Source organism: Acipenser ruthenus, chromosome 9 (assembly GCF_902713425.1).
Source record: "Acipenser ruthenus chromosome 9, fAciRut3.2 maternal haplotype, whole genome shotgun sequence".
Lineage (NCBI taxonomy): Eukaryota > Metazoa > Chordata > Actinopteri > Acipenseriformes > Acipenseridae > Acipenser > Acipenser ruthenus.
Genome location: NC_081197.1, coordinates 31599833 through 31621307, shown reverse-complemented (window position 1 = coordinate 31621307; position 21475 = coordinate 31599833). Strand labels below are relative to the sequence as shown.

The window sequence follows — 21475 nt, the reverse complement described above, 5'->3', positions numbered from 1 at the left end:
ATGAGAAAATGTAGTAAGCATTCACCAGAGAGCATATATGAGTATAAAATGTAATATGATTCTAGTGCACCTGCTACGTGGGTCACATTTAACATAATCCCTTAACCATGGTGTTCAGCAATACCACTGTGTACTATTGCTGGCTATTAATCGAGGATTTTTAATCCAAAATCAATAATTGATTAGCAGTAGAAATATATATATGTAAAATTTATTATTTGTTATTATTATTAATTTATTTATTTCAAATACAGAACCACGTAAGTAATTGAGTTTTGGCCATATAGTAGCGTTTTGTGCAAGTCAGTAAAGATCCTGCAGTTTTTGAATCTCAGTTCAAATATGAAAGAAAAATATGACTTTAAAAGTTCGACTGATGACTGGTTCGGGTAGTGCTCTTTAGTATTAGTGAAGATCTATAGGTCTGTTTGTACAGAGAGCAGATCATTTGACTTAATCCCACAGGCTGACACTGAGCTGAAGTCCTTCAGAATAGGTTTTTATTTTATTTGTTCTCTTGTTCAGTACACATTTTTGTGAAAGGCGCTATATAAAAATAAAGATTGATTGACCTTGTGTACGACCTTGTGTACATGCTCTGGGTTCAAACTTAGCACAGCGCAGTCTTTATCTTGTCATTTCAGTTAGTCCTAGCTTCTCTATATTCACAATAATGCGAACAATGTTATTACAGCTGCAGTATTCTTCAGTTCTGTCTGTTTCTTGGACTGTACTCTTTCGAACTGGCTTTACTGGTTATTGTGATTCTCATCCCAAGTTGGTCTTTCCTTTATCACGGTCTAATAAATGAAATGTACTGCAGTGCCTGTAGAATAATTCTATTAAGCTTGTCACTGATTTTGGTGTCTGTAAAGATTCCTCAAAGAAAAATGTGTGCTGTTGCTTCAGGACACGACTCCAAAATGAATTGGAATTACAGAAGATTATGAGCTGTCATGTTTTAGGAAGGACACGGCTGTTTTACTTCAGCACACTGAAATTTTCAGCACACAAAATTTCAGTGTGCTGTCAGTTTCATTTCGGGACAGTGTCAGTATACATGTATCTTTCGTTGTACCAGATGGTTGTTTAAAGCTACATGTTTTAATTGCTCGTCTCACAGCACACCTGTGATTGTGGAGTACCCTTTTACACGACCGGTTGATGTTGCTTCCAACATGTGGTTTATTCATTTGAGCATCATGGGTGGAAATATTTTGTTGGATTCAGTATATTGTTAATTCTTCATGTTCATGGGGGGTCTTAAGAGCAATCTGAGTGAAAATAAGATTGCAGACCAAATTTTAAGCATCTATCGTCCCTTTTCAACATACTGTAAATATACCTTTTACATACATCTTCAAAACCACTACTTTTAAAACTTACTATCAAATGGAGTTCAAAAATTTTTTTTACGGTGACCTACTAAAAGCCATGCCGAGGTGAATGACAACAGTCTATCACGGTGTCAAATGAAGCTGCTATTGGTAGACTTCACAAATGTACATCAAACCCTGCTTAGTTCAGATTCACATAAGGACAACATGAGTATTTCTACTACTGTGTGATTATTAATGTAGACTGAACTTATTTTAACTTCCCAAGAAACTAGGAATAAAAGGTAGTGCTCAAAAACTAGTTCTTCTGACAGCCCATTATGCAATTCACTCCCTCTCCTTAGCTATATTTTCTACAATGACTGAATAATCATTTTTTTAAATTTCTATACGCAAATTGTCATTATAAAGACATCAAAAAGTATACTTGCAGGAACATTAAACCATTGATTTTACACACTAAGACTAGAAGGTCAAACTACATTGAAAAGTGGTTGTACAAAAGGAACCAACATTGATCAGGATAACCTTGTTTTGTCACTTTTCAGATCCTCAGGGAAATAAATGTTCAGATGTAGCCCTCAGCCACAATCCCTATGTATACTTTATGTAAGCATATAATGTATATGCATTTACATTTAAATATGATCAAATTAAAAATAAAAATTAAGAAAGTAAGTACATTCAATGCAGTGGGTTGTTTTTTTTTCTCTCTTTAGACCAGTAACAGTGGTTATCCAAAGTTTATCCCTGGCAACCGTCAAGTGAAAGAGCACTAAATTGTCAACATAAATATCTCTTTTATTTACAATTCAGAAAATACTTCATATAAAAATCCCGTACATAAACACACACATACAGGAACATGCTGTGCAAGTACATGTGGCAACCTGTTTTTAAAATCTGAAATTCAAACTGAGATATTGACATTGTTTTAAATCAATTTTTTGGAGGAATGTGCAGAAACGATGTATTGAAGCAAATGAATGGAAATGGCAGTTGCAATCACCTGTGTAAATATTTGTACAAGGTGAACTTAGTCTACCCATTACCAAGTATAGCTATTTCATTACAATAATATTTTGTTACACGCCAAACCAATGCCCGAGGTAAATACTGTAAATTAGATTTTCCTTTTTTAAAACAGTCAGACAACTGTTACGGTAAAAACCAACACCACACTTGAAAGCTATACAGTTATGCTGCTTTTCCAGCAGGAATCCTACATTCTAGTTGTATTTGATTTTAAAAATCAACCTGTTCTTGTATTCTTTCCGATCCCTTCAGTTTGTTTGTACGAGACATACAGCCAGTGCCTCGCACAGGGGAAACAAAAGCAGCTTCCTGCTGGCACGCAGGGGGTGGATACCATGGCAGCAATGAAAGGCCTCTTAATTCATATGGCACATAGGCAGTCACAGATACGGAGGACTGGATACTGAAAACAAATACTGTGGTCCTGTATTACACACGAACATAGAATGGCATGCCAAGGTAATTATCAATATGGGAAAGGTAATGTAGTGGAAATGGTATTGTGACACCCCAAATGCAATTACAGAATGGTTCAAATGTGCCTGCTGGGCTTTAACACAATTGCAAAACCAAACTTTTGAGTTTTGTTTTTAAATTAATACAAATATGTTGTTGCCCATTTGTCCCCAAGAATTTACAAAACAGATGATTACAAGGAAGACAACTTTAGCTGCAAATGATACTAAGCCCTCAAACAATCTCTCAAGCATGAATAGGGTTGAACCTATAGGATAGCAACATTAGACATTACATTAGAAGAACAGACGTAGATCTAGGACTCCAATCTTCTGACAGAACATGACTGTCACATTTACAGATAGACCATGAGAAATTACAGTCCTGGCAAAATAATCACAGTTCTTGCAGCACACACTGCAGCTTTCAATTCAGCGTCATCAAGTAGAAGACCATATGGAATCTTTTTTTTTTCTTTTTTGTCAAAATGAACACAGTAATAAAAAGCAATATAAAATTGCTGTTGTAAATAGGCAGCCTTACTCCAATGTGGACCCTCCTAATATAAGTTACATTGACATTAACCAGAACTGAATACATTATTCCATACTCAGAGAAGCTCCTCAGTACTAGTTGTGCTGGAACTTGAAGTTAAAAGATCCAGAGCCAAATGGGTTGAATCCCTGCCATGAGTTCCAGCCTCTGTGGAAGTGATGCCCACCATTGTCTCCTCCCTGTTGATTCTCAGGGTCCAGTGGGTCCTGACCTTCATCAAACTTCCTTCTCATCTCTGCAAACACACAAATACAGGGCACTCATGATGAGTAAAGGTTCTGCTTGTTGGGTGTGAAAAGTGTTCAAACTGGATTTTAATAAAATATTAAATCAAATATTTAAAAAGGAATATTTTCAAACAGCCAAGTAATTATAATAAAAACACACACAAATAATGAATGCATCTGGGAGGATAAAAAACACTTAGCATGTTAAAGTAAGTGGTCTCCTGGAGTTATGGTGATGACGCCACCATCACATACTTGTAAGCTGAAGTCAATTAGATGTGGCAAGAGCTGACAAGACTCGCCTTATACAAATGTGCTTTGACATAAGCAATGCAAAGACCCCGATCAAATAACATTGATGAATCTGCAGCAGGAAGAAGGAACCTCCTCATCGGATATAAACAGAGATGGAAATAAGACTCTTACTGCATAGCAGTCGCTCGTCCCCCCTCCCCACTGAATCCGAATCCGAAGCCTATATCCGCCCAGATGCACATCCATTTTAATATATACCTCCAATGTGTGCTGTTGTTTAAATAAAACACGAATCCGGTATTGAATGTAACTGTTGTACTTAATAACAGGTATTCAAGAACAAGAACACGTTTGATGAACTCTGTTGCACAATATGCTTTAGTAAAAGACATTTTACATTACTGTAACGTGCCAATACAAGTTGAACCATTTGGGAACTGCTGTGTTTTATTAAAATAATTTTAAAACTATTTTGTAGCCTATTTGATAGGTGTTACACACACGGTGCATTTAAATCAACGTGGGTTTTATTTCGCAGGGAGATTCAGGTCACTCACTGTAATTTTTTCCTCATAGCTCTCAGATCAACTGACATGGGTTGAAACGTCATTAAAGAAAATAATGGGTTATTGAAAAGATGCAGCTGTCCTTTCTTGTAAAGGTAAACTAAACAGTTCTATATTTTGACATTTTGTTGTGGGGGGAGGGCTAGCGGTAAATTGTGTAAGTTTCAAACTAAAATCTTTTTCAGGGACATATTTCCATTCATTAATAAAAATACTATTAACTAAAAGGCTCAAAACTATAGATTGTGCACGTCCCTTGTTAGTAGCTGCCAGTCTGTTTTTCATTCAACAGTTTCCTTCAGTTTTCTTGACAATTTTTGTAGATTCGGTATTCTGTTCGGTATTCGGCCGAATCCTTTGAGATGAATTCGATATTAGGCTGAATCCCAAAAACTTGCATTTGGTGCATCCCTACTAATAATAATATTATTATTATGAACAGCTGTGGTAAAATCCAAAGCTGAAACCACAGAGGCCCTTACCTGGATCAGTGAGCACCTCTTTGGCAGAGGCAATGTCAATAAATTTCTGCTCTGCTTTTTTCTTCTCCTCTTCGTCCTGGAAGTTGTCTGGGTGCCACTGCTGTGCCTGCTTCCTGTATGCTTTTATAATCTCCTTTTTCTGGGCATTTCTGAAATATCATGGTACATGAAGAAAAAATATTTAACAGAAAACTAAAGGCTAAAAGCAGCACAGTGAGCACAATGGTTCAGCAAACTGAAGAGACCAGGCCCTACTTAGTGTCAAACAACATCTACCCAAGAAAGCAGCACAACTCCAGTAAAGTCAAGGTTGCAGATCAACACATACCTCTTTACTCCCAATATCTTGTAATAGTCCCTCTTCTGGGACTGCTTCAGAAGTCTCTGTGCTCTCTCCAGTCCTTCCTTGACCTGAGGATCGCTCTCACTGTGCTCCTGTGCAGTTTCATAATCTCTCACAGCTGGGGAGACAAGGAGGGGAGAAGGTATCTAGTCAAACAGTACAGTGGTATTACGGTTATTTTATTTTATTTATTTATTTATTTATTTATTTATTTATTGCTTGCATGTATATAATTATTTTTATACAAAAGTATTACATAGCAGAAAAAAAGAACAAACCATAATACATTTGTATAGCATGTTACACATACAACTGCCACAATCAGACCATTTAAATAACAGATTTAAATAACAGTATACACATAATACAAAAGCAGCAATTTATTTTTTTTTTAATTTAGTCGTTGCCAATTAGTTTATTATTTTCTCCCCAATTTGAAATGCCCAATTATTTTATTATGCTCAGCTCACCGCTACCACCCCTGCGCTGACTCGGGAGGGGCGAAGATGAACACACGCTGTCCTCCGAAGCGTGTGCCATCAGCAACCCGCTTCTTTACACACTGCGAACTCACCGTGCAGCCACCTCAGAGCTACAGCGTCGGAGGACAACGCAGCTCTGGGCAGCATACAGGCAAGCCCGCAGGCGCCCGGCCAGACTACAGGGGTCACTGGTGCGCGGTGAGCCGAAGACACCCTGGCCGACCTAACCCACCCTCCCCCCGGGCGACGCTCGGCCAATTGAGCGCCGCCCCCTGGAAGCTCCCGTCCACGGTCGGCTTTGGAATAGCCTGGACTCAAACTCCAGGCTATAGAGCGCATCCTGCACTCTAGCGAGTGCTTTTACTGGATGCGCCACTCAGGAGCCCCCAAAAGCAGCAATTTTAAAGCTACATTAAAACCCACTAAGATAAGAAAGCCATTTTATAAAAGTGTGTTTTTAGTCTTGACTTGAAAACTGTATAACGGTTCCCAGCTTCCCTGACAAACGAAGGCAGAGCATTCCATAATTTAGGAGCTCGGCAAGAAAAAACCCTACCTCCAGTGTTGCTTTTGTTGACCCTAGGAATAACCAGCAGCCCCGCATCCTGTGATCTCAGAGTGCGGTTAGGAAGATACAGGGTCAGTAACTCCTGCAAATAACTAGGTGCTAATCCATCCAGGGCCTTGTAAGTTAACAGCAACATCTTAAAATCAATTCTATACTGCACAGGGTGCCAGTGTAAAGAGGCCAAAACAGTATCATGATAATAAATCTGTTTATTGTGCATGTGAAACCAGGTCTCAAATAAGACCATTATAGCTAGGGTGGGTCAGCCACTTTTTCACTAGTCTAGTTATGGTTCCAGATATATAACTGGGTACCAAACTAGCCCATTCAGTTATTTGCATTTCAAAATACTCTACATGTGTTGGGGTTGAAACTGGAATTATTGTTTGCACATTTTATCATGTTGCAAATGAGAAATGAGTTGTGTACCTTCTGACAATTTACAGCAAAGATACCTCTTTATATAGGAGGTTATTTTTTGAGGACGCAGTTTGTTTGTTTTTTTATTTAGCAGGTGTTCCAGTTCTCTCATTGCCAGCTCTGAAGGAGGCATTTTAGTGCTTATTCACTTCACTACAATGCCATTAGATTGATGCCAGAAATAAAATGCACACAGTAAAACTGAAGCTGCGTCTGCTTCATTCTAAAAAGATAGGAGCTTCCAAAGCATACATCACAAAATATGAAATACCTCTGCAATCGTCTTCTCTCACATATACACGTTGGATGCAAGTCACAAGCAGTTTCAATAGAAAAAAGCTTTTCGGTTTGCAAGACGACTCAAAGATGTTGGTTTGCTGTAATTCAGATCTTGGTGGGCAAGTAGGGCCACTTTTCAATTAAGCTGACTTTTCAATTATAATATCTGGGTTCTAACCATACTATAATAAGAGTAATAAGAGTTTGTCAATTTACTCCTCAATGAACTGCATCCCTCCTTTTAATCAATTATTTAATCTATATATATATATATATATATATATATATATATATATATATATATATATATATATACACACACATATTGTAAAAGAATCGCACCCACCGCGGTTCGTTGCCCCTTTAAAAACACTGACCCAACACACCCAAATGGATTTTTGAAAGCGCGGTTGTGCTATTTTTAATGAAAACACAAAAACACAAAAGCAAAATAAACAAAACAAACACCTAGCTCTTCTTTGAGCAATAACTAAACAGAACAGGAACCTAAACTAAAGACAGGACAGCTAAGCTGTTTACCTGTAACAAAAATAAACAAAACAACACACACACAAAAAAAGGCTTCACTCTACCCTTTTTTCTTTGTTCTATGGCTGTACCCACACCAGCACAGGCGGGCTTCCACACACACATCAGCAGCAGACAGGAGCAGAGTGACTGCTCTCCTTATAAACCCTGCACCTGGCTCTAATTTTCAATAATAGCCAGGTGCAGGTGATGATTAAACAATAAAACAATTTACAAAACAATTAACAAGACAAACCAAAAATGTGCCTACGCACATGTTTTTCTACAGGGAGGATTTAACCCCCTCCCTGCTGTCTTACAATACACACACACACACACACACACACACACACACACACACACACAAAATCCAAAAAAAGTCTTAAAAAGCCTTAAAATGTACAAGAATGCACAGAAAGAGTGGTTTGTCTTTGCCCTGGTATTTTTATTTTTTAAATTACATTGTTTAACTTGACTTAGTGCTGGGACAAAGTTTCCAATGCTCAAACAGTCTTTAAAAATGTAAATGGATATTCAAATATTTATTCATTTTGAATTATCTGGTAAACAAATGCATACTTCATGCCATATTACAGAAAAAAAATAAACCTGATGGCATCCCAACATATTACCTTCGAAACAAAGAACAGAAACACTGTCCTGTACAGTGGAATGTGTGTTATTTATTCCAGACGTTATTGGTTTGTGTTCGAACATGATGTGTTTTTGATGCAGTCATTTGTTAATTCAGTTATATGAAGTAATACGAACACGGTCATTTTTGCCAGCTAATACATTTCAAGCAGTTTGTTTGAAAATTCGAATATCTGACCCAGCATTTTTCATATTGTCAATAATATCTCATCTGAGCAGCGAGTACAACTTATTAAATAAGCAGATATCCTTCTCACACACTGCTAAACTACCTGTAACACCAGTCACAAGCATACTGTAAACACAGTCTTCTATTACTTATTACAGATCTGCTCAGAAATCAACTGCTGGGCAAAGATCTCGCTTGTGAGCCAAGGGAGACCACAGCAGATCAATCTGACACTGAGATTGTTACAATCCACACGTCCATAATAAAAACACTGTTCTGGTACTAATGCTTTTGAGCTACTGGAACTTTTTTTAAATGTTTGGTTACTTTAATTCAGAACTAGAAGACTTCAATTATGGTGGATAAAAATGACTCTCTATTTTCCTAAGTTTATCATGTTTTATTCATCATTCATCCCTTGATGGTGATGCAACAGTGTTGTAAAAGGAAAACCCCATGACTGCGTCACACTCTGCAGCTTGTGAGGTGCGATTCGGAAACCCTCTAATGGTATGTATTCTCAGTCACAATTTAATTATTTTTCCAATAAGCCACCTTGCACAATTCCTTACCCTCATGATACTGCTCATCCAAAAGATATGCTTCTGCTCGGTCTTTTAAAACATTCACATTGTGGGGGTCTGACTTCAGGACTTCTGTGCAGGTTTCAATGGCTTCCAGTGCTTGCTGGTTCTAAAGACATACACACATTATTTATTTTAAAAAGGCCAGGAATAGAAATGCATGTTCAGCAACAGGGAGCTCTATAGTAGTGGATGGTTTGGCATCAATCAAAAGCATTGACAGGAACTCTGTGCAGCACACATTTTGCACTTGGGGGTTAAGTGCCTACACTTGTTCTCCTTGGTTTCAGGTTATCTAAAAGGCGAGAACTCTTACCTTTGATAAACAATGACAAACCCTCTCTTTGGCCTGCATTGTATAATAGGGCACATTGGGTTCAGTCTTCATAACTGACTCGTATTTACTTATGGCATCTGTGTACCTGTTGATAACACAATTAATCGATCAAGCCCGGTCTTTAACTGCCAAAAGAAGTTCATGGGAATGTTAATTAAAAGTCGTAATTTTTAGTAAGGCACAATTTTGTGAAGGTTAAAGCAAATGCTAATTAGCTCTAAATGACAATATACTGTAAATTCAGCAAAACGCCTTAACATTTTTTTAAATTATTTATTACGAAATCCTATCCCATCATAAAAATCATTAAAAGTGCAATTTTAAGCTAGAAAGGGCAGGACTAGAACAGCTACAAGTTGGTGCAGAGCCTGCTCCTGGGTCAGATGCATTAGCTGAGCCTGTCCAATATTATTTGTCCTGGATTTCAGTGTCTGTAACAGAGTTAAAATATAGATCGAAAAATATCCACACATTTCCACCAAACAATCTTACAACAGTGGAAAGTAATCCGTGTCGGAAAGGGGTTAAGAGCATGAATTCCCAGGTTAAAGCTTTAGAGCTGTGTGCATTTCGCTTACTTCTCCTCGCCGATGAGCTCCTCTGCAGACATAATCTGCTTGTTGAGTTTCTTCACTTGCTTGTAGTGACTGAAGCACTGCTTGTGATCTGGGTCCAGCTTCAGACATTCACGGATCTCGCTTTGTTGGGGAAATAAGCAAGACAACATAAACATGTTAAACTAGGACATTAAAAGATAAACAATGCAAAATGTCTAGTATTTTGTATTAAATCCCTGCTTTTACGAATAAAGCCTGTCTTAAAACTTATATTTCTGCATGAATGGAGAATACAGTATGAAGAAGCTTGTTACAGGGACACTATTTTTCTATTATCTTAATGACCTACCATTGGCACCTCAATCTCTGCCATTGCTTCTCTGTGGGGTAACACCAAAGACTGATAAAAATAGATTAAGCACATTTTTGTTGTTGTTGTTGGTCCCCAATCAACTGCTGACAATAAAAGTGATGTATTATTAAGGCTTTCCTAAATCGGATGCTGAAACAAGTCTGACATTTTGTTTTTTATTTTTTTTATTAAAAGCATTCAATTTAGGGACATTATGTTATCTCCATAACATATTAAACCACTCAAAAGCACACTTATCCATTGCATTTGAGCTCCACGTCTTTTTCTTGTAATAGCTGTTCACTTCCAGGGTTCATTATCAGGAGTCTTACTTGAGTGACATTTCATGATCTCCCAGCTTGTAGTAGATGGTACTGATCTTATAGAAAGCTGCAGTGTTGTCATTCTTCAATTTCGTAGCAGCTTTCAGATCACTGATTGCTTTGCCCAGTTCTCCCAGCTGGATGTAACATTCTGCCCTGAGCTCTCGTAGGGCTACATCCCAAACGCAAGTCTGAAAAGCACAAGAACAATCAATCAAAAACAAGGTCAAATCCAAAGTTACAGTGTTATCCGGGGGACAGAAATCACTTTTTTGCCTTACAACCATTTGTATTACTTCACAACAGTGACAAAATAACTGGAACATACATAGAACAAAAGTTATCATATATCCTGCTAAATAGGAGTCACAGCACTTTTTTTTTTTTTTTTAATTGTTCAAACACCACCCCCTTCAAAACTGACATAACTTAATGAGCCAAGATGCTGCAATGCAGTTTATGTTCAACTTATCAAGATATAAAAAGACACCCAGAAAAATAATCAGACTTAAAGATTTATTATGAAATTAAGACCATATGTTCCTTGGAGCTACACAATGAATGTATAAGCATGTAGCGTTTGAGAACCACCTACTCAAAAGGACAATGTATACGTACAGGATTGCATATAGGAGGCAAAAATTTTAGGTATGGTATATTTTTAACATACATTTCATTTCTTATTTTAGCAAGTTAATTATGCACTTTAAGTTATGCAATTTTAGTGGTTTAATATAGTTATTTCAAAACAATGGCATGGACATATGGATTTCTCCATGTCAAATCAAATTAGACATAAAAGGTCTGTTAACTGGCACTACTGTAACAATGCAATATAATAGTGATATTTCTATGCATTGTAGAGATAAGACATCCCTTAAATAAAACAGTGAATAACCCACAAATACAAAACAGCATTACCGAGACTTTTGATCCAAACGTACAGCTTTCATCCACTAACCACCACAGCTACAGACGAGGTCCAAGCCTGCTGTGTTTTGCTATTTGAGGAGAGCCAGGCTTGCTTACCTCTAGCAGGGTGTCAAGTTGAGCAGCTGCTGTTTTGTAATCCTCATTGTTGAATTCCCTGTGGGTCTGGACCAGAAGCCGCTGCATTTCATCACATTTAATCAGCTGGGTCTTGGCATCAGTCTCCTCTTTGGCACTCGGGCTGGATTTTAGCTACAAAAGGAAATGGGCATACAGTTTGGCTACAGGTGAAAAGCCACAGCCCATGCATTGGGTGTAATATACTCTGTTTATGTAGGTTTTCTGCATCTGGTTTGAAGACATTTGCAGCAGTCCAGACAAGTCAAGTAGTCACGTTTACTATCATGCCAAAGTTTAGTTCTACTGTTTGAGAAAAGCGTTTTGCAATGTTAGCTTAAAACTTGAATTTGAATAAAAATGTTGCACATTCTTTATTTATACAGTAAAGAAATCACGATGGACAGCACTGTGTTCTAAATGAGTCATGAATAGCATTCATTCAACTGTCTGAACTTTGAAATGCTTCATTCAATTACTTAAAAATCATTTAAAAGAACCTATAACAATCATATTTTTGAGTTACTGCAGGATATATTAGAAATATGTCCACATTACTCTTAGTCCCTTCTGCAAACTCAGCTCTTGTACAAAGCCATGAATACGTTCAATGCATTGAAGCCCTGACATTACAGACTGCTGACCCAGCAGGATCACTCTCTCACTTGGAGGTTATTAGTACAGCAGCTCTCAAAATATAGCAGCAAACCCTTTTGGATCCCATCTGAAATATTGATTGAGAATTATTTATTTATTTTTTATAAATGCACAGGCATAGTACCAGAAACTAATACTGTATTTGTATTTACGAATTGCAATGTTTCCACTTGGCAAGGTTTCAATTGAGTAAAAAAAATGTTTTGGATTGAAGCTCCTAATGGAGCCACTCAAAAATGGGACATGTGAACATCTTCCCAGATATAAAGGAGATCAGTAGGGTGCCACAGTATAGAAACATGTGGGGTCTGCGTTAATGTCTTTCTTTTTTTGAATTACACACTACTGTACTTCTATTCACAACACACCTCCTGTGATTTAAATTTAGCTGTATGACATATCCGTTGCATTCAAAATGTACTGCCTCTACTACAGATCCATAAAGTTAAATAAAACGTGGAATACAGTATTATACACTTCATTTAATCTTCAGTCCAATTCATTTGTATACCTTAATTTGCATTTACCAGTAATTGAATAGTAAAAGAAAACTGAAAAAAAAAACTCATATCCAATTTGAGATAAAATTGGAATTAACAAATATTCTGTATTTAAACCCAAAATGTTTTGAGTTGATTTGACCACTAGACAGGCTCTTGTGTTAAATAAATACTTGTGCATGGCAAGCTAAATAAAAACAGAATAGCCGATTGCAGGATTCTACTGTAAATTGCTTAAATATTGTACACTGCAAACTTCCTAAGGGGGAAATTTAAAGATGTTATAACAAGTCCTGGTCCTAAAAAAAAAAAAAAAAAAAAAAAAAAGTAGTATTTCAACAGCAATCTCGGTAAATACAAACATTGTCCTTAAAGAGTTTTCCTACACCATCCAGTGGCAGATATTTGAATCAGTTTGATATGATCACATATTTCACATTTCATATGTATTTACTTGTTATCTTGCTGGTCAGATTGTTATATATTTTTTCAATCTAAAAAATCATACAAGCCTGGAATTGCGCCAATAAACAGCCAAGCTCTCTCAACGCAGCAGTGCAAGAAATGAATGCATTAAATGTTGTCACTTTAGCGACCTTGAACAACCTCTTTTTACAATTTCATTTATTTTCTTCTGTTGCTGTGATTGACCCAATAATTTCCATCCCGCTCAGTTACAGGAATTATGGTGCAGCTACCTAGAAAATACTAAACCTCTCAGGAGAGAAAGAGGGCTCATAATGATGAAAACTCATAATGATAAGCAGGAAATCAAGAACCCCAGACACAAGGGCATTCCGAGGTTCTGGCACCGTGGCAACAGCAGTGAAAAGCTTCAGGGCAGCTGGGAGATAGAGATCGAAAGCGGATCAGTAGGCTGAATATATCTATTTTAAAAAGGATCTAAAGTACCATTTGATCAGGTCTGGAAAGATTCTGTATCGTTGTGTATATAGAAGATGCATAAACTATTCAAGGTGAACGGCACCAACAGGACATGACCTAAGAGCAGTCCCCCATGAAAAGAGTGGCAAATTTTTCCAAATTCTGCGGCAAGGGTCCATGATTTCTGCAACAGAAATTCTTGAATTCTGCGGTAGCCTTTTAAAAGTTAAAACCAACCTGGTTCTTTGTTAATTTCTTTTTTTTTCATAGGGATGTTTTCAAAGTTTATTACAGAATAGCAAATGAATACACAAAAACATTTTATTGACACTTTAATAACTTGTATTAATTCCAAAGACAAAATTGTGAGGCCACTGTCAGCAGGTAGAAAAGTAAAATAAATTATCAAATAAATACTGGCGTTTTCCAGTTTTAAACCTTTACTGCTATGAGGAAAAAAAATACTTTGAAAGTGAGCAACTGCAACTAGAAACTATAAAATTGACCTGAAATAAAAAATAAATATAAATAAATAAAAAATGTTCTCCAATTTCTCAGGACTGTAGTCAGGTATTTAAAGTCCTGCTTTCCCATTGAAGTAGAGGAAACAGGGCTCTGATCATTTCTACAGAAACAACATGCATGGTCTGCAAAACAGTTAACCCCCTTCCTCATACAAGAGTCTCGGATATTCCCCAGCATGACCAGCGGCTGTTTTATTTCCTAAGTGGCTTTTGCCTCCAGACATATGTTTGCTCTTGTTAGCTGAGGGTTTTAATAGCCATCCGCGATTGCGTTTTTCATGGGGGACTATAAGAGGGCTTACATCTTGGCTTCATCACGTCTGCAGACTATAAACTGACTTTAAAATTTTAGTTTATTTTGTTTAAGCACTGTGTGGAAGGGTGGTGGGCAATTCACTAACACAGAGGAGACAGAACTTTATTTGTAAAGCCGCTCAGGCGCATTGATTTATTTTGCGACTCACCTCCCAGCTTGTTCCACACATCAGTGAACTGGTATCTCGCCATGAACCTTAGCAGGTTGAGACGCCGGAGCCATCATAGGGGCTCAACGGTAGGGTGGCCGCACGAGACCCCGGTCCAACACTGCTGCAGTCCGTGGATGACCCCACTCCACCCCAGTTTTCAGGCCGGGAGCTCCTGCTGCCACACTCTGTCCAAAGATCAGACTACCCCTCCCCCAGTCCCTTCGCCCTCCCTGGGGCCAGTAGAGGGGATGATGCTGGAGTAACGCTGTTTCCAGGCAGCTTAGAAGGCATTGGTTCTGCTGCCTGGTACTACTCTGCCAGTTGGACCGCCCGATCCAGGGTGCCGGGTGCCGGGTGCAACCCACACCAGCGGCCCTGGAGCCAAGCACTGCAGGAACCGACTACGATTACCTCCACCAGCCTGGCAGTGGTGGTGGCTCCCGGGTTCGACCATCCCCAGGCATAATCCTGCAAGCGGTGCGCGATGGCCCTGGGGTGTTCCTCCGCAGAGAAGCTCTCCTCCCGGAATTTGCAGTGGTACTCCATCATTGCCGTCGGATCCAGGGTCCTTGCCGCTGCCTGCGCCTCCCCAGTTAGTTGGGGCAAGAGGTAGCTAGACCACTGTTCTCAGTGCCATCCAGCAGAGATTGGCAATGCCTCATACACCTCCAGGTAGGCTTCTGGCCAATCCTCTGTGGTCATTTTTGTCGGCCTCTGTAGCCACAGATCCAGCCCCGCAGGTCTGGCACAACCTCCGTCAGGGTTTGGTGCAGGAGGTCCATCATGGTAGCGAATTGCTGGGGGTCCATTCTGCTCCCTGGTTTTGCACTGCTGTGTGTGGGCAGTGCCAGTGAATCCCACCTCTAACACCACATGCTGGACAGCATGTCTTTGGACTGTGGGAGGAAACCAGAGTACCCGGAGAAAACTCACGTGAACACGGGGAGAACATGCAAACTCCACACAGACAGTACCCTAGGCCGGATTTGAACCTAGGACCCTGGCGCTGTGAGGCAGCAGCACTAACCACTACGCCACCATGCCACCCAACCTAACACCAGCAATGGTAAAAAGGTTGGCAGGTTGTAGCGCACACACAGGTGCTAAAAATAATAATGAAAACAAAAAGCGAAAGAAAAAAGGGAAACTAAAACACAGTAATAAAACTACAAAATAAAGGTGCTGCACTCGGCAGCGTTACCCCGACCGTCATTATCCACACGGCCCGGGTCTCCGTCCTACGCTGACCCGTTCCCTCAACCTGTGGATACAGTTCGGGGTTCTGCCAATGTTTTTCCCCGCTACTAAAAATTCCTTTTCTTTTCTTTTTAATTTATTGTTGTGCTCGTTCTTCTCCGGCCGTTCTCGATCCAGCAGCCGAGCTTCCGCCAGCTGGCTCATTTCGTCTTAGAGGGGCAGGCCGAGGGAACAACAGAGCGTTATCTTATAGGGTCAGCAAACCCCCAAGGCCCGCCTCTCAGCCACTCAGAGAGGAAAGCCAGCACACCCTCTTCCCCATCTCTCCGTGTCACTGCCATGACTGACAGGCGGATTTATGAGGCTGCTGCCCCCTTCCTGCAGTACCACGCATGTGCCAGACAGTCAGCATAGATCTCCCCCCGTTACACTCTGTAACACTTACTTTGCAAAGCATGTAATCCTAAAATGAAAACAAAAGCTCCAAATAATAAATAACAAAAAAAAAAAATTATTGACATAAACCCAAGTTGTGTCCTATAAATATATTGTTTTCCCTCTTACAAAGAAAATGGTGCAGACTTAATGTTCTGTTGTCATAGGATCAATACAAAATATATCACATTTTTGACAGTGGCATCTGATGAAACTTTGATAAGGCATGATAAGGCATTTCAGGTATATTGACCAGTAGTGAAATACAGAAGATTACCAGACTACCCATGGTGAGCCATGGGGACTGGACAGCAGTAGAGGAGTGATTATAAAAGCCAATATAAAACAGCTTGGAAAAATTCATTTAAAATGTAAAGTACACCAAGTTACATTAAGACATACACGCTTCCCAGACTGACTGGTTGACAATACAGTGCCTACAGTAAGTTTGTGTACTGTGCTTGCCTTTAGTGACATCTGCTGGGGTAAAATAAGAAAAAAAGAAGAAAAGTCAAGCAAATTGGGCCCCCTTGTCATTAAAAACTACATCATGACACAAGAGAACAAAAATAAACCCTTTACTCACCACTTTTTTAAAGTCTTCTTCAGCTTCATCTAACTTCCCCTGTTTCAACAGCAGGTTTCCTCTCTGTAGTCGTGCCTGGGGAAAGCAGAAGTAAATAACTGAATGGGCGACATGAACATCTCAATAAAATAAACACAGAAATACAAAACAAATACAGAAATTAGTGACCATGAAAATGTAATGTCTGTGGTACAGAGCCAGATTTATCAAGGTCTTTACAATATATTGTGAATGGAAAGTAAAACTGCAAAATTAGTAACAAACAACTTTAAGGACTCCAATCTCTGTCTGTGGTGTGTACAAGTTATATAACATCTTTCAGCTGACACTGCAGATTGTGTTCTGGTGTAAAAACCTTGAGAAATCCATCCCAATCTGTGATACATTCCAATGGAAATATCAGGGTATCACACAGCTTACTAAAACTGTCTGCACTGATCTGATGCAATACAAGTAGTTTAAAAGGGAGGGGTTGTTTCCTTCAGACCTGGGGTCAATTACATTTGTAATTAATCGCAATCACAATGTAATAGGAGGCTGTGTGGTCCAGTGGTTAAAGAATCGGGCTTGTAACCAAGAGGTCCCCGGTTCAAATCCCACCTCAACCACTGACATTGTGTGACCCTGAGCAAGTCACTTAACCTCCTTGTGCTCTGTCTTTCGGGTGAGACGTTGTTGTAAGTGACTCTGCAGCTGATGCATAGTTCACACACCCTACTCTCTGTAAGTTGCCTTGGATAAAAGCATCTGCTAAATAAACAAATAATAATAATTGTTATATGGTATGCTTCTGTATTTGTACCCCGTGCTTATTGCTTGGTTATTTACAATAAATAATTGTGTAGTTATGTAGGTTACTTTTTACTGTAATTGTAATTATAATTGGAATTGCTGCCGCATAATTGGAAGTGTAAAACAATTCTGCTGTGATTGTAATTCTAAGTATAATAGAGCCCAGGTCTCCTTTTTGTTGTACAGTCACAGTGTACTAATGCAAAACGTCATATCAAATGCAAAATGCAACAAGCCTTCTGTCAGAGTGCAATAACCTTCCCAATACAATGTAATACCAAATAACTCAAACTCAATTAACAGAATAAACACATGAAACAACATGAATGGTTTGATTTAAAAGGGCTGATTAGATCTTACAACAAAGTACAAACAGGCTTACAGAAGTGAAATCTGGTTTCAGTTCCACAACGCTGCTGAGATCTGGGAGTGCCGATTTTGATTTACCCATGGCCAGATACACAGTAGCTCTTCTGTAGTAGGCCATGTAGTTTTTGGGGTCTTCATCTGTAGGAGTCAGCAGAACACAATGGTCATAAAAGCATAAAACAAGAATGATACAGCTTAACTAAGCATAATTGTTTAATTCATTTTATTTGATTTAACTTCATACACATGGATAGGAATGCAAATGCAGTATTTCAACATTTTCAAATACACCCGTCAACTCTGCCTAGAACAGCAACTCAGGAGACATTTATAGGCAGGTGGTTTTTAACACAGGGCACCCTCAGTGAAATCACTATAGACAGGTTGTCTATCTATACAGTCTCCATTACACTATTGTGAGACCTGTATATTAACAAGCCTAAACACAGGGATGGAAATAAGACTCCCATCGCATAGTAGTTTGATCCATTCCTGGTTGCACAATGAGTTTAATAAGAGACATCTGAGCTTGTTACCTATATACTGTAGCTAATCAAGCTTGTAGTAAAACCTAGACTGGGTGAAATTGCTATGCAATAGGAGTTTTATTTGTATCCCTGCAACACAGCATTCCTAAATTAATCATTAATGATGTACTTATTACTGTACATTTATTTTCATATTCCTCTCAATTTTAAATATTATTCTGGTCTTCTATTTTATTTTTTGTTTTGCAATAATAACAGTTACAGACTTATATTATAGACTATAGTCTAAGTGTAGTATTTGGTAACCACTTTCTGATAAACACAGTTACCTCAACTACACTTACCACATGAGCTGCAATGCATCAATCACATTTTTGTCAAGTTATTAAAAAAGGTTAGCGCAGGTACAAACCTACAGCAGCGTGAAAATGAGACAGAGCATCTGCCAACTGTCCGGCAGCCAGAAGCTTCTTCCCCAGTTCCAGATGATTTTCAACTTCAGCATTTTTCCCACATTGCACTCCTGTAAATAACACAGAAAAATCACAGCGCGGGGAGTGCAGGATGTGCCCTATAGCCTGGAGATCGCAGGTTCGAATCCAGGCTATGTCACAGCCGACCGTGACCGGGAGTTCCTAGGGGGCGGCGCACAACTGGCTGAGCGCTGCCCGGGTAGGGAGGGCTTAGGTCAGCAGGGGAATCCACAGCTCACCGTGCATCAGCGACCCCTGTGGCCGATAGGGCGCCTGTGGTTCTGCAGTGGAGCCGCCAGATCTGTGTTGTCCTCCGGTACTATAGGTCTGATTGCATTGCTGTGGATCTCTAGTGCGAAAAATTATGGCTTGGCAGGAGAACGTTTCGGAGGACGCGTGTTCCAGCCGCCGTTTCCCGAGTCGGCGGGGGGGGGGGTTTGCGAACGGTGAGCCGAGGATACAGATAATAATTGGGCATACTAAATTGGGGAGAAAACTGGGGTAAAACATTGGTGATGACTAAATTTAAAAAAAAAAAAAGAAAAAAAGAAAAATCACAGCGCTTTAGTCAGTTTGAGAAAAGATATTTAAAACAAGCCTGTTGGATATGCATGTTTGGGAGATCCTCTTGTCAAAAGAGTCTCCAAATGTCCTAAATGGATCTAAATCCACTATGGATATCCATGAGCCGGATTCAAACCCTTGCCTCCAGGGGTGAAAGGCCAGCAAATGACCTTACAGAACCACCTTGCCCCTGAAATGCTGTAGACTTATTCAATGCTCAGCATCTAGCTTTTTCTCACACACACACACACACACACACACACACACTGGAACAATTTTTAAAGTGGGGGTGCTGAAAACAAAACTGTAACCCCTGTATATGATGGAAGTCATGAAAAGCTGTGGGGGTGCAACCGGACCCCGAGCACCCCTACTTCCAGCGCCCCTGCACACACACACACTTGTTCACTTCCCCGATCACAAAACAACTTCAAAATATAAACTATATTAGCAGTGAACCAATATCAGAGATTCAACCTTTTTACTTCAATTCACACAACTTTGTGCAAGCAACCAGAACATTTGACTAGTACTGTACTATTATACAGCAGTACTGAAGTTCATACAGAGAACACACTCTTTAAGATCTGACTCACACTGGGCCAGCACACTGGACCATAATAAAATAATAATCTGGCTTGCTTACCTCGGTTACGTTCGTTATGCAAGACAAATATGTTCATACATTTCTCAGCCCTGCTGTAAATACAAAACTAGACAGTGATATATGAACAGATCCCTCCATATATCCACACAATCTGATTTGTATAACTTGTGCTAACTATATTAAAGCCAAGCATTATCACAACTGGACAACAGGCCCTCTGTGTGGTTTGTGCCTTTGTATCTATCTTTACAAAGATTTATAAAAAAAAAAAACCCCAATATAAAAAGTGACGTATTCACTTAAGTTAGACTGGACTTGTGACAGATACTGACTGAACTGCAAAGCACTTAACAAAATCCACTTTTTCTATAAACTCTAAATCTAAAACTCTAAATTTTCTATAAACTCTAAGTCAAATTCTAGGAGAATAAAAGGGAGATGAGCTTTCGTGTTTGACGTCTCTCCAACCTGCAGGTAGCCAGCAGGTCAGCAAAGCACACCTCTAAATTTGAAACTTGCTACCTATGCCCTTGGGTTGGGCGTTAGTGCTTGACTACGTGAAAAACAATCATTAACAAAAATTAGAGAAGTGACACATGACAGATCTCAAATTGATCTTCCGGTTGTACTTACAACAAAAATACACACTTCTAGAAAATACGGAAATACATTTTTATTTGCATTTTATAATCGTCAGCAACAATGATACTAGCTTATACGACAACAGCACGTACAAATGCCATGGCATCAGTATAAAATGTTTCAAATAACGCAAGTACTACAAAGATCCACGGTAATGAAAACGTTGAGCCAAACCGTCTTTCAAGTTCCATTACATATATTTGGAACATGAATAACTGCACCCAAAAATAAAATACTGTTATGTTAGCTGAAATTCTTACCTTCATGCTGCAAATCTAACAAAACAAGTACAAACGGAATATAAGACAATATTTTCTTGTAGTTGAATCGTAATGACCCCATTTAAAAAATACATAAGAATGAATAATAAACCAATGTTCCCAGTTAACAAATACAATATCCCTTAGGTACGGTTAGGCGAAGAATATGCAATTCAAGCCAGGCTTTAAAGTTCATCATAAGTTTGCTCGCTTGATCGTGGGTCACTCTAATTGGCTATCTCCGCTTGATACTCCGCCCCTCTGCTCTGATCAACAACGTGGAGCCACGGCATCGTTAAAATATAGACAGAGCGTTGCGTCACACAAGTTCGGCATAAGTATATGGCTGTACTTATATAACTGTGTTGCATCATACAAATAAAAAAAATATATAAACAAGTTCCAAAGCTCAAAAATAATACTATCACTATAAACTATTAGGGCTTTTGAATGGTGCTTTGTTGTTGTTGTTG

At 39.0% G+C, this 21475-nt stretch overlaps 1 protein-coding gene across 2 annotated transcripts; it reads right to left on the bottom strand.

The window, feature by feature from the left end:
- Nucleotides 1–2117: 2117 nt before the first annotated feature.
- LOC117405890 (dnaJ homolog subfamily C member 3-like) lies at nt 2118–21255 on the bottom strand. 2 transcript variants are annotated; one of them, XM_034009368.3, is made up of 12 exons: nt 21003–21255; nt 18869–18979; nt 17982–18106; nt 16808–16882; nt 11539–11691; nt 10519–10700; nt 9856–9975; nt 9257–9362; nt 8929–9049; nt 5242–5374; nt 4914–5062; nt 2118–3618 (listed from the first exon to the last, which is right to left on the bottom strand). In XM_034009368.3, exons 1-12 carry the CDS (start codon nt 21082–21084, stop codon nt 3458–3460), a joined length of 1518 nt encoding a protein of 505 aa, XP_033865259.1. In that variant the 5' UTR covers nt 21085–21255; the 3' UTR covers nt 2118–3457. The 2 variants fall into 2 exon arrangements, with proteins under 2 accessions (XP_033865259.1, XP_033865262.1); XM_034009371.3 differs by lacking the exon at nt 21003–21255 and having other exon boundaries at nt 18873–18981.
- Between the last annotated feature and the right edge of the window lie 220 nt (nt 21256–21475).

Coding starts and splice junctions, on each gene's coding strand:
- LOC117405890 (XM_034009368.3), bottom strand. CDS start 21,084: ATGGGGTCATTACGATTCAACTACAAGAAAATATTGTCTTATATTCCG. Junction 9,976..10,518: donor GATCATGAAATGTCACTCAA/GTAAGACTCCTG, acceptor TCCCCAACAAAG/CGAGATCCGTGAATGTCTGA. Junction 9,363..9,855: donor GAGCTCATCGGCGAGGAGAA/GTAAGCGAAATG, acceptor TGTTATCAACAG/GTACACAGATGCCATAAGTA.